General features: G+C 37.5%; 1 protein-coding gene across 1 annotated transcript; it reads left to right on the top strand.

The window, feature by feature from the left end:
- Positions 1 to 3,742: 3,742 nt before the first annotated feature.
- Positions 3,743 to 13,972, top strand: LOC146450637 (uncharacterized). Its single transcript, XM_085100157.1, has 9 exons — positions 3,743 to 4,161; positions 5,265 to 5,309; positions 5,422 to 5,636; positions 6,417 to 6,506; positions 7,375 to 7,714; positions 9,093 to 9,422; positions 10,152 to 10,337; positions 11,451 to 11,666; positions 13,498 to 13,972. Exons 1-9 carry the CDS (start codon positions 3,750 to 3,752, stop codon positions 13,893 to 13,895), a joined length of 2,232 nt encoding a protein of 743 aa, XP_084956283.1. The 5' UTR covers positions 3,743 to 3,749; the 3' UTR covers positions 13,896 to 13,972.
- Positions 13,973 to 14,209: the final 237 nt, after the last annotated feature.

Here is a 14,209-nt window from a genome sequence, read left to right as displayed (position 1 = left end):
AGTGATGACCTGTTTAACACCTGGACGGATAAGATATCTACAGTCTGAAGTGAACAATTAACTTGTTTATATGATAAGGTAATTTATACTAGCGTATCTGCGTATAAAGATAAGAATAAAGTGCAAAGGACCGGACATTGGACTCAAATATGTGATATTGTAAACGTACAAGTTGGCTTATGCCGATTTAAAAATATATATATCTATCTTCAGCAGAGCGCCCTTGTAGATAGTTATATAGTTTTCCCTTGGGCAGTCTGTGGGAGGACAAAAACAATCCAGAAAATAACTTTTTTATAAAAAGAAAAAAAAAAACAGTGGGTAACTAGCCTTCATGTTAAATGAAACGTACCTAATTTTGTCTGTATTTTTTTTTTTTTTTTTTTGCTCGTAGTAAATTTGATTTCTTTTCATTGTGACTAAAGAGCTTTGACAGAATTGCATGTGACTGGGTTGTGGAAATGAATGAATGAATGAATGCCTTTTTTTAGAGACGTTGTGGTATAAGCTATAAGCTTGTGAGGTCGAAAATCGTTATGTGTTTTTCACGTGTGACAACAGCTTTTGGTTTTGAAGATTACGGATAAGAAATCTGCCACGCATGTACCATTTACCAAATTTTTTCGCCGCCATTAATAAGATGATTCTTGCAAATTTTCAGTGGTCAAAGGATTTAAAAATAAATAAATAACAATAATGAATAACCAGCTGAAAAATTTACAATACTGAAACAAGGGCAGCAAAAGCTACATGGATGGAGCTTTAACTACATTTTCTGGAAGAATGTAGTTTCTGTTGTGTCTCCTCGAAGACTGAATAAATGGTGTCGGGAGACACAGTCAAAAAAATTCTAGTTTGTGAAAAATGGGGAGATTTCTTGTTAAAGGAAATGACCAGCAGTTTTTGTTGGTTTTAAATGGCTGGTAGTATATTTGGTTTCTTTTTATTTGAACAAGAGTGCTGCATACATGTGGCTGGATTGTGGAGACGACGCTCTCAGTTCAGTGTAAAAGAAGGAAGAATGGGGAGTAACGATATTCTGATTTATTGTTGGTTTTTTTTTAATGGCTCTTAGCATACTTGGTTTCTTTTTATTTAAATAAAAGAGAATCGACGGAAATACATGTGGCTGGATCAATGTGGAGATAACGCTCTCAGATGTGAAAGAATGGGGACTCTTCAAAGGAAACGATACGCTTTTTAGGTAGTTTTTTTTTCAGGGGTAACTGTATGTTTGGTTTCTTCTTATTTTAACAAAATAGCATCGACAGATACATGAATGTGGCGAAATGTTACAGGAAAAAATATGTATTTTTCGGTGGCTTTTATGAGATTATAGTATGATTGGTTTCTTTTTATTTTAACAAAAGAGGTTCGCAGAGATACATGTGGCTGGATTGTGGTGCTGACGCTCTCAATTGTGAAAGAATGGGTTTCTCCATGTTAAAGGAAACGAGACGCATTTGTCGGTGGTTTAACTTGAAGTTGTTATCAGTAGTTTATTTGGTTTCTTTAATTTTTAACTCCCGGCAAAAAAGTTTCGGCAGAAATGCAAATGGCTTGGTTAAGCTGTTGAGATTATGGTTTCAGTTAACCGCTAATTAAGAATATAAAACTTCTTTTTGTTCATTAAACTGAAGAAAGCTGAACTAGTTTCGCAGTGCTATCACTGGGTCTTCCCGCGAAAGCCACGCCTGAGTAATCACCGCAGAAATTCCCTACTGATGATGTAATATCTACCCAGATTCCGATTGCTTGAAACAAGTCTTCCACGCGACATGCGTGTATTGGGACCGTTTTCAGTTTTCAAGATCGGCCAAATATTTCAGTACGCTGTGTTTCGTCGAATAGACCCTTATCACTCGGCGGTCATGTTGAGTCTCGAGGGAATAAAAAGCTTTGTTTTCGCACGGCAAGCCTCGGCCAGACGCGAATTCAGTGCGAGGCTTGCCGTGCAAAAACGAAGCTTTTTAATCTCCTGAGAATCAACCTAGCCGTCGTGTGGTAAAGGTCTATTTTCTTCGAATTAAACGACCAATAGACGAATATAGCACAAACACTGGAATAAATGAAGCAATCTCCAGTTTACTGAATTAAAGGTGGAATCGCTTGGCGGTGTGAAAAAACAAAAGCCCGAAAATGACTTGTCAACAAAAATGATGAATTTCGACTAAAATACTATTTTTTACAACGAGACTGTGTATAAATAAATAAATTTGCTTCTTGTTGTTTTCTTGTTTAAAGGGTCATAGCGTTGTTGGTATTTTATCTTTTGGCTTTATTTGAAAAAAAAAATAAAAAAATAAAAACAAAAGCGCGCGTTGAAGGCAAATTGTAAACAATTGGGAATGCACTAATGATTCTTTTTTTCGGAAAAACGGTAAGATCCTAGGCTATTTTGTTTTGCTGAAGAGATAGTGCCAATCGTTTAGCCGTTGTTTGATTTACTTGAATGAATTCAGCGTCAAAACGTGTCCAAGCTTCTTCGAAACAAACGTCTTGCAAATTCACTTCTTTCTAAAATATTGTTAGGTGAACCACATGTTTTCATGCCGTTAACTAATCGACACCTCTGATTCAGTAAACTGTCGAAAACTGGGGTGTATTTCATTTATTCCAACCTTTGGAGTGTATTTCTTCTCGCGGTTAGTTGGCCGATTTCCCTTCCCTGATTTTGAACGCCACTAACGATTTCGTCATACTCGAACTACAAACACCGACGCTCTGCCTTTGTTGTAGCAAATATATCTTACATCAAAGGCACCTCTGAAACTATCGCAAGGATTCTCTACTGATCCTCTCAACGTGACTGTGTTATTTACAAATCTATCTCTACTTTGCGACAACGAACGTTAAGGACAGAGACGAACCGGCTGAGCGACAGACATGGAGCAGCTTACAAGATCAAATGCTTCGACTGCCAGTTAAGGAGGCTTGAAAGGGTATTTCGTTGTTGAGGTGTTTGTGAAATGATGAAAGATTACAAAAAATTGTATCGGATCATGCGGACCAACTATAAATATCTTTGTAACTCATTTGTTGGGCAATACTTTAAGACTAGTTTGACGTCATAGAGGTTACCATGGCAACATGTTAGCCCTACAAAGAGGACCTCTAAATTTCATTATCTCAAAATCTAAGTCGATGATACACCGTTTTTATTGCATTGTTGTAAAGCACCCTAAATTATTTAACTGCTCTGGGAATATGAAAAAAAGTTATCCGGTAGATCTTCTGTTTCACCTATTAATTTATAGTGCGACCGCTTACCGCTCCATTGCCGGTTTAGCTCTTTGCAAATGGCAATCACGAAAAATTAACAAACCCAATAGAATTAGGTTAGAATTACCAGTTCTTCAATTCAGGGGGGGGGGGGGGTGGGAGATATTGTAGCCTTCTTCACAACCTGACGTAAGCATTTTTTCTTTTTTTTTTTTTTGGTAAATTATAAAACCTCTACTGTATGAAGATTTGTTCACTTAGCCTTTTTTTATTATTTTATGTCCTGTAGCTCTACTTCAGAATTAATATCAAATATATATATTTTTTTACAAATTTCAGGTGTTTGCGGGATGTTAATTTTGATGCCACTGGCGTCAATGAATTAAAATTTGCACCAAGGTTATGATTTACCACTAGGCAATAAAAATTTTTCTGTACCAGTAAATTTTCTTACTTAAAATGTCCCTAACATTGATTAAAATCAGCCAAGAAATTCACATAATGTTCATATTTCAGGTGAGGCCGTAATGTCTCCAGTATTGTTGGCAAGGCTTTTGTTTGTTCTGGTGATATGTCCTTGGTATTCGTTTGGCCTACAAGGTCTGCAAGCTGCAGGCCAAGAGAAACAGTTTGATCCATATCCAGACCCTAAGGGTGGATTTTGTCAAAGAAACCAAAACCCGGCAGGTCTTGGATTCATTGGTGTGAAGTACGACTTACTGAGGGGAAACCCCGAGGGTAAGACATCCCTGGGGGGTGTTGATCCGGGTTTTGATGTCACCAGAAAAATTTTTAAGTTGACGACAGAAAGTGGAAACAAAGTCCCGGACCAGATTTGTTATGAACCGCGGAAAAGTTGTTCAAAGTCTAAATCATCCAAGGTCTTTTGTGGAACCAAAAGTTATCAAGACAAACTCAATGTTGATGTCAGTGCTTCAGGTAAATTACTGAAAATGTTATGCCTAGTCGATGTTAAATAATGATTTATAGTTTAAAGTCCACCTTCGTCAACGGGACTTTTTATTCCAATCCAATTTGGAAAATGGCAAATTAATTTGAAGTGCCTTTGAGGTAAAGAAACAAGTTAAGCTTATTTAAAAGGTCCTATAGAATGGGAAAGGATGGTGTTTTTAGTTTTGCGACATCTTCCCTCGGTTCAAGTTTTTGTACAGTATGCAAATTAGAAAATGAGGACGTCACAAGTGGTTGTATTAAAGCGTGGAGACAAATCACAAAATCATGAATATCTTTGGAAAGAAAGCGCTTAGGTAATTGAAAGTTGGAAACAGTATTGTACCTTTACAGAGACATGGAGTGGTCTACATTGTGATGTTGCTATTTATTTTGAAAGGTCTTTGAAATAAGTTGGACTTGTTTTTAGCTAGTCGAGGAGGCATCAGTCAATTATTCCAATTGACGTGTTGGTAGAAAAATAACGTTGAATGTTTATTACAGGAATATCAAGAGCGGCTGTTCTCCAAAAACAGAAAAGTTTCTTGTTAAGTAAAAAAGCGTGAAATGAGAACCCTTGAAAAATGATTCAATGGCCATGTTTTCCTGGTAAACCTGAAATAAAAACAGTCTCCAAATAGCACCAAGCGTCTCTGAGAATGTTTGAGTGGGTATTTGCCTCGCTGTGCCATAATTGGGGTTCCACGTAGAAAGAACGTACTCCTAACACAAATTGGAGTCGAGATTGTATGGGACAAATTAATTAATGGATTTTGGGACGCGTATCTGGCATTCCCCGCAGATTTTACAGGGGCGAATGACATCAGCACCAAACTTGGCAAAGGAGAGATAGCCTGGGAGCGAACGAACGCACACCCTCATCTTTGATTGTTACTAGTTTTAGTCATATATAGTATAGAACATAACAGGGTTTATAATGGTTATTTTAAGTGTAGCTGTTATTTGAAACTGAAGAGTCCTATTAGACATCTCCTCCAGGTACTTACCAAATAATAACTAAAAGACCTGCATAATTTGATGACAAAGAAATGGATTGAGTTGAGATCGTATCTTTTGTCTTTTTTAAATAGCTGGCTACTCGGGAATATTCAACTTTTCCTTCAGCATGAGTGCAAGTAAGTGGATTCTTTTAAATACTGTTTGCAGTTTAGACGCGAATTTGGACTCTGATTATGTCGCAAACATTTCTCATGACTCTGATTAAATTTTGATTGATCTTGCGCATAGAGTACGAAAAAGTGAGAAAAACTACACAGAAAAGAGACACCGTATTCCGTGACAGCACTGAAGTCTGCAACAAAGGAGAGGCAAGATACAGAGTGGGAGCAGCACAGAGCAATCAATGGACTCTGACAGATGAGTTCACATCCGATGTTTGTCGTTTGCCTGACAAATACGGCAGCGGAGATGAATACTTTCAATTTCTGAACTCTTGGGGAACGGTAAGAAGCAGAAGGGCATTGCAAGAATTTCTGTTTGATTATAAGGAATCAGTGGAAACTGCTTGTGTCCAAACAGAAAAGCAGTGCATCTTGTGATTCTACTTAGAGACAAAAGCTTAGCCTATAGAGCGCAATGTAGACAAATACATTTCTCTATATACGGAGAATTTTAGAATAAGAATGTGATAGCGAAACTTTTCACTAGCTATGACTGGTCAGTGCCGCGTGTTAGAATGACGAATAACGAAAGATCAGTGAGGAGTTTTCATTCATAACACGTTTCATCCGCAGTTCACATCTTCGATCTTTTCATATGTACATGTCTTATTTCTACTGCTGTTAGAAAGAACAAGGCACCTTCGGGTATAACAAAGACTTACAAAATGAGCAGATCCTCAGTTGGTGTCATAGCTTAGTTGGTGCAACACCGCACCGGTATTGCATAAGTCATGAGTTCGAATCCCGATAAGAGCTGCAATGTTTTATGACTCTTCTTTGAAGCTGCTTTTCTGTCGCCGACCTCCCTCGAAAGGTTGTGAGTGTGCAATGACAATAAACAAATGTTACTCTTTAAGAATAGAGAAGGTTTGATTAATAAGTTAACAGGAGACTGACTTGAAAGTAAGGCATTTGTTTTTTTAAGGATTCTTCGATAACTTTTTTTTATTCCTCGATAAAATTTGGTTCCAGACAAAGTTGGAGAAGGTTTTTTATCAAAACGTTCACGACTTGATATTGGTTCAGTATTTAACGACTGCTAATCATATGTTTTCCTTTCAGCACGTTGTTATGAAAGTTGTATTGGGTACAAAGACTATTACAAGATTCAGAAGTTCACTCAAAGAGTTCATGAGTTATGCTTCGGAGCATGTGAGTTTAAATATCACTTTATGCCTTAGTTTATATAAAAAAGGAAAAATTTTTAGCTAGGGAGCAACTGACTGGACGTAAGCTTAAAACACAATTGTTTTGAGAATTGTGTTATTGTTCAGTGAATGACACAGGCGTACTCGGAAACAAAGAAATCTGAGTGCTCCAATCAGGAGTCGAACCTAAGACCTTCCGATTACTAGCTCGAATGCTCTACCTCTGAGCTACAGGAGATTCGTGGGAGCTAAGGCCATTAAACGAGGCATTAACACAATAGTTTTTTTTTCCAAATTTAACAGTGGAATCTCTTTGCAAGTCAATATTGTTTACTCTATTTGTTCAGTCCATAGTTAAAGTACCGGAGAGGGGGAGTATTCAAGAACGTTTTATACAGGGAAGCTCCGCTCAGAGGTCCTTACACTTTCATATACCTCCCATAGATATACCCCGTACCCCTTTCACATAGACAGTAGAAAAACAGTCACATATTACTTCTTTTTTCGGTTGGTGTGTTCGAGACATTTTAAAGGCCTTTTTAAATATCTAAACGACAGTTTTTCTGTACACTTTTCTATACTCCAGATCGCAAAATCCCTACCTAATTAATATAAGCTTCACAGTTTCCTTTAGGTCTCCTCGCCATTGTTACATCTATCTTTTTCTATTTTTTTTTGTTTACATTGTATTTCTGGTGTGGCAAAATAAACTTACTTACTTACTTACTTACTTACCTTTTTATATACCTCCTGCCTGGTACTCTAGACTTTTTGGTCGAAGCCTCCCTGTATAGTCCATTATAGGAGCTGTGCCCACGGTAGCTAAACGGTTTTGTTTCTTCATCATTTTCTGTATGTTGTTTGTTTCTCAGGTGGGCGGCAGTGTTTCCGCATCTGGTGGTTATGGAGGATTCACTGGGTCATTTAAAGTTGACATAAGTAAATTCAATGAAGCAGAGGAGACTAAGAAAGAAACTGGAGAGAAAGAACTCACTTACACGATTGGTGGAGACGATCTTCCCGAGCCCATACAGATAGAGCTTATGGGCATCGAAGAGACGTTGCAAGAGAGGTTTTGGAGCAATTTAAAGCATCTTCAAACCAGGCCACCATGCAAACAAATGAGCCTAACAAAATTGAAAACATTAAGTAGTAACATGGGGAAGGCGATAGGAGAATATCCCCACAGGAATGGAGTACATCGACCAACAGGTGTGTTGACTTAATACAACAGACATTTATAAAGTCAATGAAGTTATGCCAAAAGCCATATTTGCCAGAATGGTGAGATCTGTAAATGGAACCTCGACCGCAACAACGAATTGCAGTTAGCTTTAATTCTTGGAAATAATGTCTTTATTCTAAAAAACATTTTAAACCAAAAAGTGGAAAGAACATCTGAGGGTACAAACAATTGGATACGATTGTCTCTCAAATTTCTCGTGAGCTTCCTTTGAAGTATTTACGACATAATGCGATTGCTGATATTATCCGCAAGAAGTAAAAGGCCTTGTGTGTGTTACACGTGTGAAATCGCAACACGTCATGAAACTCCCAAATGCTAACACACGGAGACTCGACAAGCGAAAATAGCTGATGATCAAAAGCCTGTTTTTACTGATCATATTTCAACATCTTCTACCAAAATTTGAAACTAATTGATATACATCTTTTAAGCAAATTAATGTCAAGAAAAGAAGTTTCCTTCAAGATTTTAACAGATAAATTATTCGAAATATGGATTTTCCCCCTTTTTTACGACTATTTTAAGCGTATTGTCGTTATTTATACATTTTTACAACAATTTAGGATTTCTTTATTAATTTTGATTAGTATATACCACAGAAGTGAATAGTGCTTTTCGCGCGCGCTGATTGGCTAGCTCGGAGGTGATTAGCCAAGTACTATTCACCTCCGAGCAGCCGAAGAGAAACAAGATGGCTTCCCGTTTCGCCACGGTTACTTAAGAGGAAATTATCTCGATAAACGAGGCGGCTGTTAAAAACAATACATAAATGGCAACAAAGTTTGGTTTGACGACATTAAATGGTAATCTTTTTAATCTTTTTAACCTCATATTCTCAAGCGAAAAATGAAAATACAACACAGTTTACAATAACAAGACAAATTTTACAAAAAAATTGAAGAAATGACACTGCAGGAACTAAACAAGTGTCTCCAAAAGTTTTATTTGTCTGCAAGAAAGCGAGACGGAACTTTCTACAATAAGAAATCGCTTACAGCGTGGCACGCAAGATTTTAAAATTTCATACCATTTGTCGGTATATTGTCAGAAATAAAATACGTTTTTGGTCCGCTAGTTATCCAGCTTGTGTGGTATATACTAAAACAATTATTCATCTCAGTGTCGGTGAAAGTGATGGATATTTACCTCGCCCACTTCGGTGAATATTTGTTAGTTATTTGGGGGTCAATACGATTTCTTTAAAATGTCAACGAGAAATCCAACCTGGTGGTTGTGAAGAACCAATGACGTAATTCGCACGTCAGTGTTTCACGTACTATTTACTTTTCCTGTTTCATTTTTGTAGCTACCTTGATATACGTCCATAATTTGCTATCATTGTAGATAACTCCATGGAACTTAAACTATCCTGGCCATCAGGATATTACACGCTTTATATGGCAGTGAACGATGGCACTAATCAATGCCCACAGGAGACTGGTTTCAAGTGGCAAACAGGCAGTTTGACAGACAATTGGCGAAAATTCCTCGATTATAGCTATCCAAAACTGATTGCAACCAAGCCATCCAACCCAGGGGAAGAGGGAGTTAATTTTAGATTCTGCTCTAAGATAGAAGAAACTGGCAGCGAATACTTCAGTTCGAAATGGCCAGCAGGCAGATATTGCATCTTAAGGAAGAGTGCTAGCCCTGCTAAAGGAAAATGTCCCGAAAGTAAGTTCTTAAAATTTGTTGCCATTAATAAGCGCAAATAAATACTAACCCTAGTAAAATATATATTGGTTTCTCCCTGCATTCTAGCCTAATGAGGTATTCACACCTCAACCAAGCTTCTGAGGAAAACAAGCGCGATCCCTTTTTTCGCCTAGGAAGTTATCAGTTTTCAATATTTCACAATCAAAGAAATGATAACATTCCACTGCCCATATTAAGTGTCGCATGACTGCTAAATAGGCCGTCAAAGGATTTCCAGACTAACACCGTCCATTGGGGAGATCCGGCTGGGCCCAGTTGTACGAAGCCCGATTAAGCTAATCCTGGATAAACGTGAACTTTGATTCGAGTTTAATAACTGATCAATAAAGATTCTTCCAAATAAGTTTGGCCCTCAGTTTTGACAACGACTTTTCTTTACCTTTAGCTTGAAATTAGGCTTCGAAATCAGTTTTTAAGAGCGAGATGAAAACCTCGATTAACTTTTAATCGTAGATTAGCGTTAATCGGCTTTCGAACAACCCGGCCCTGGCTGGCAAGTGCATTTTATAATATACTGCTAGCTCGCTGCTTAAATTCAAATTCAAAAGTCAAATTACAACCTACGTGGTATAGGAACGGGTAAAGTGGGCTTGTTGACAATCTTCCACGGGTTTCTTGTTTTAATTTACATGGCAAAGCCAACAATCAATAACGTATCCACTACGCAATGATTGTTTCAATTACTAGATTTCGAAGCTGCCGTTGTACAGTGGTTCAACTTTAATCCCGATCCCGAAAGGGGATTTCGACCAGACAGTTTTCCAACGGCAGAGGGTACATTCCCGGATGGGAACTATACTCGAAAATTGGTAAATATACAGTATTGCTGTCGAGCAGATGGTTTTATCGCCAGTGGAATCCATTTAGCGATCGGTAAAATTGAGGAAAATTATGTTTTTCTTTCTGTATGTTATTTTCCTTTTTGTTGTTGCATGAGCAGCATTCGTAAATTACGGTCGTTTGCTTTTGTCAAGAAAAGATCGGTATGGCCAATGTTTGATTACCAAAGGACAATGGTGCAAACCCAATTTTCTTTCCTATTGTATATGCCTTTTTTAATTGATTTATTTTAAAGTTTATTGCAATATTGTGAAAATATAAACAGTACGCATGATAACTTAACACTATTAATAACAACAAATAATTAATAATTGACATTAACAACAAACGCTTTATGTCTATATGGCTTTCGTTATTAATATGAGGTTGAGAATACAGCAGAGAAACAGCAATTTTTACAAAAACACACAAAAAGTTGTTGAAAAACTTTTTTTCCTCTTTGGGTTATTGATTAGATTATGATGTTACCAAGAAAGTTTTGACTTTCGCTTAGGTGTGAGAAACCGTCTCCACATTTCTTCAAGCTGCCTTACACGTTGGCCGGTTTTCCAGACTTGCACAGATCAAGTTAAGAAAACTGCTCAAACGTTATTGTAACACTGATCTTGACATTAAGTTGTTGTTTTTTTCTGCATTTAATGTCCGTAACATGTTTAGCGTGAAAGATTCCGTCCCACAGAGTCTCCGTTCACAAGTCAGTTATAAATTTACATGTGCTGCCTGTAATGCCTGCTACATTGGTGAGACCACTCGTCGTATTTGTACACGTGTTCGTGAGCACCTTGTGCCGGGCAAGGCCTCACACGTCTACAAACATTTGCTATCATCAAAGCCTTGTCGGGACTCCTGCTCTACGGAGTGTTTCACGGTTTCGGATTCTGCTATTTCTAGCTTCCTTCCTATCTATTTATTTATTCACTTATTTATTTGTTTATTTACGGTTCTTATTTGCTTCACTGTATACTTACTTAATCATACTAGTATAGCGCGCGCTACAACCAGCGGAATCACATTAAACGATTTTGTAAAAGGAAAATTCAAATGGCAACGAACTATTGTAACTAAAGATGACATGTGTGTTTTTTAATGTGAGGTTAATATTGCAATCGGACAGCGTGCTGATAAGTACAAAACTTTATTTCACAGAAAAACCTTTTATACTCGTGAAAGTGGAAGGGTTCCCATGTCAAAAGGTTTGTGGTGCGCAAGAAACGGAAATAACTCTGAGAACACGATCACGGGAACTTTATTTTGGAGATCTTGGAAGACCAACAATAAAAGGAAGCGTTAAGCCAGCAGGAATCGCAAATGTTGACGACGGACTCAAGTTGAGCTACTGTTACTATAAGAAATTGGAAAATGGTTCGTGTGTAATAAATAGAGGATATTACATGACCTCGCGGAGATACGAAATTTCTCTTCGAGTGTTGAAAAATATTTCACAAGTGAGCGCAGCGAACGAGTGAAATATTTTTCAACACGAGAAGAGATATTTCGTATCTCCAAGCGGCCATGTAATGTTCTGTTTATTACATAAACACCAATGAAATACCAAATCATTGCAAAAGGCACTATTTATTATATAACCATAGCAATGGTGATCTTTTCACGTGTGAAGATAACATGTTATTTTCACGTGTGAAGATATCATGTTTTCGCGCGAAAGTTCACATGGTATTTCATTGGTGTTTATATAATAATAATAAATAATAATAATTAATAGTAATAAACTTTTAAATCATTAAAAGTAATAAACTAAAGCCAGTAAACATAAAAAGTAAACCTGACTGTTTAATTTAAAGACATATATACACTAACGATATCTTTTCTACAACGTATCAACCTAATTTAATTAATTCAAGGATGAGAAATTTTATTATAATGTCATAAGTGTTAGTGTTAGTATTTGTATTAATATTAATATTGGTATTAGTATTAGTATGTGGCACTGCACTCGACTGGCTCCGCTCCTACCTTACTAATCGCACGCAAGTTGTCTTAATTGACGGGAAGAAGTCACAGTCTCTTGAGCTCAAATGTGGAGTACCTCAAGGCTCCGTTCTTGGGCCCATCCTCTACCTCCTTTACACTGCTCCACTTGCCGACATTCTACGTCTCCACGACATGCAATTTCATTTCTACGCCGATGATACTCAGTTGTACATTTCCTCTTCTACTAATGACGATCTGGAACTAACCAACAGCATCGCTAAAATTGAGAAATGCTTATCCGACCTTGATCAGTGGATGTCCTTAAACAAGCTGAACCTAAACAAAGACAAAACCGAACTTCTCTACCTCTATTCAAAGTATTGCCCTCAACAGTCTCTACCTCCACTTCGTTTTGGATCTGATACAATTCAGCCGTCTCTATGTTCCAGAAACATTGGTGTCGTTTTTGATAGTACTATGTCGATGCTCCCTCATGTTAATTCTGTTTGTAAATCTGCCTTCTATCATCTTCGAAACGTCCCCCGTATAACAAAATTGCTATCCACTAAAACCACTGAGACTCTAGTCCACGCTTTTATAACCTCCAAGTTGGATCACTGTAACTCTCTTTTAAACAATATTCCGAAATATGTCATTAAAAAGCTTCAGTCAGTACAGAATGCCGCGGCTCGACTGATCACAGGCTCTCGCAAGTATGACCACATAACCCCTACTTTCTTCGACCCCCACTAGCTTCCAGTTTCCGAGCGAATTAAATTCAAAATACTTCTGCTCACCCACAAAGCTCTTCACCAACAATCCCCCATCTACATACAAGACCTGATACGCCGCTATTCAACTTCAAGAACGCTCCGGTCGTCGTACGCATTTCGCCTGTGTCATGTCAACTATAATCTAAAGTCGTACCTTTTGCTGTTTCGGCCCCAGAACTCTGGAACAAACTACCCGTCGAAATCCGTTCTTGTGACAATTTAAATCTTTTTAAACATAAACTTAAGACTCATCTTTTTTCGAATTATTTTAAACAGATATGATTTTTTTAAACTTTGTAAAGCGCTTAGAACAGAACTGGATAAGCGCTATATAAGTAGTTATTATTATTATTATTATTATTATTATTATTATTATTATTATTATTATTGGTTGTTATTAAATTAATATTAGCATTTGAGAGAATCTTGTTTACTGACACAATTGAAAATTAGCGACGGAATGTCTCAATTTTTCTTTATTACTGCAGTTAAATTTGTAGATCTTCAGCTCGATACCACCCCTTTGACGGCACCAGACGCAGAGAAAGAATGTGTGAAAAAGAAAGGCCATCTGGTCAGCATCCACAGCCAAGAACAAAACAAACAAGTTAAAGAGACTATGAAAAGCAGTGCTCGAATCTGGATTGGATTGAAGCGTCACCATGATCGCAAGAGAGGCTGGGTTTGGTGGGATGAGACTGACGTGAGCTTCGGAGAATGGAGTCCTGAAGTCACTGCTGACGATCAAAACTGCGTCTCCATGAAAGCTGATGGCTCATGGGAGGCGCTGACTAACAGCACGAAGTTGCCATTTGTGTGCAAAGTGATTAATGATTGTCCACTAAAAGAATCCGTAAATTCAGAAGGAAAGGCCGCTGTTGAATAGACAGCGTCTGATTGAACACAATAAATTAAAAGCTACGATTTAAAAAAAAATGATGACTGACGTTTAATGCTAGTTGTTAATTTTGACACGAGAAAGGAAAGAAGACACGCTATGGTTATCATAATCATAATCAGCGGGAGACCCATCATCACCAACAAAAGCCAACGTCATTAATTTAAAGGAAGAATTTCTTACAATAAACGAACATCATCAGGATGGAAATGATGATGATGATGATGATGATGATGATTATGACGATAATGATGACAGGAACAGCAGTAGCAGTAGTAGTAGTAGTAGTAGTAGTAGTAGTA

This window comes from Pavona decussata, unplaced genomic scaffold (genome assembly GCF_977016875.1).
Source record: "Pavona decussata unplaced genomic scaffold, jaPavDecu1.1 SCAFFOLD_437, whole genome shotgun sequence".
Lineage (NCBI taxonomy): Eukaryota > Metazoa > Cnidaria > Anthozoa > Scleractinia > Agariciidae > Pavona > Pavona decussata.
Note: the sequence above shows the minus strand (reverse complement) of the source record. Positions and strands in the feature narration are given on the sequence as shown.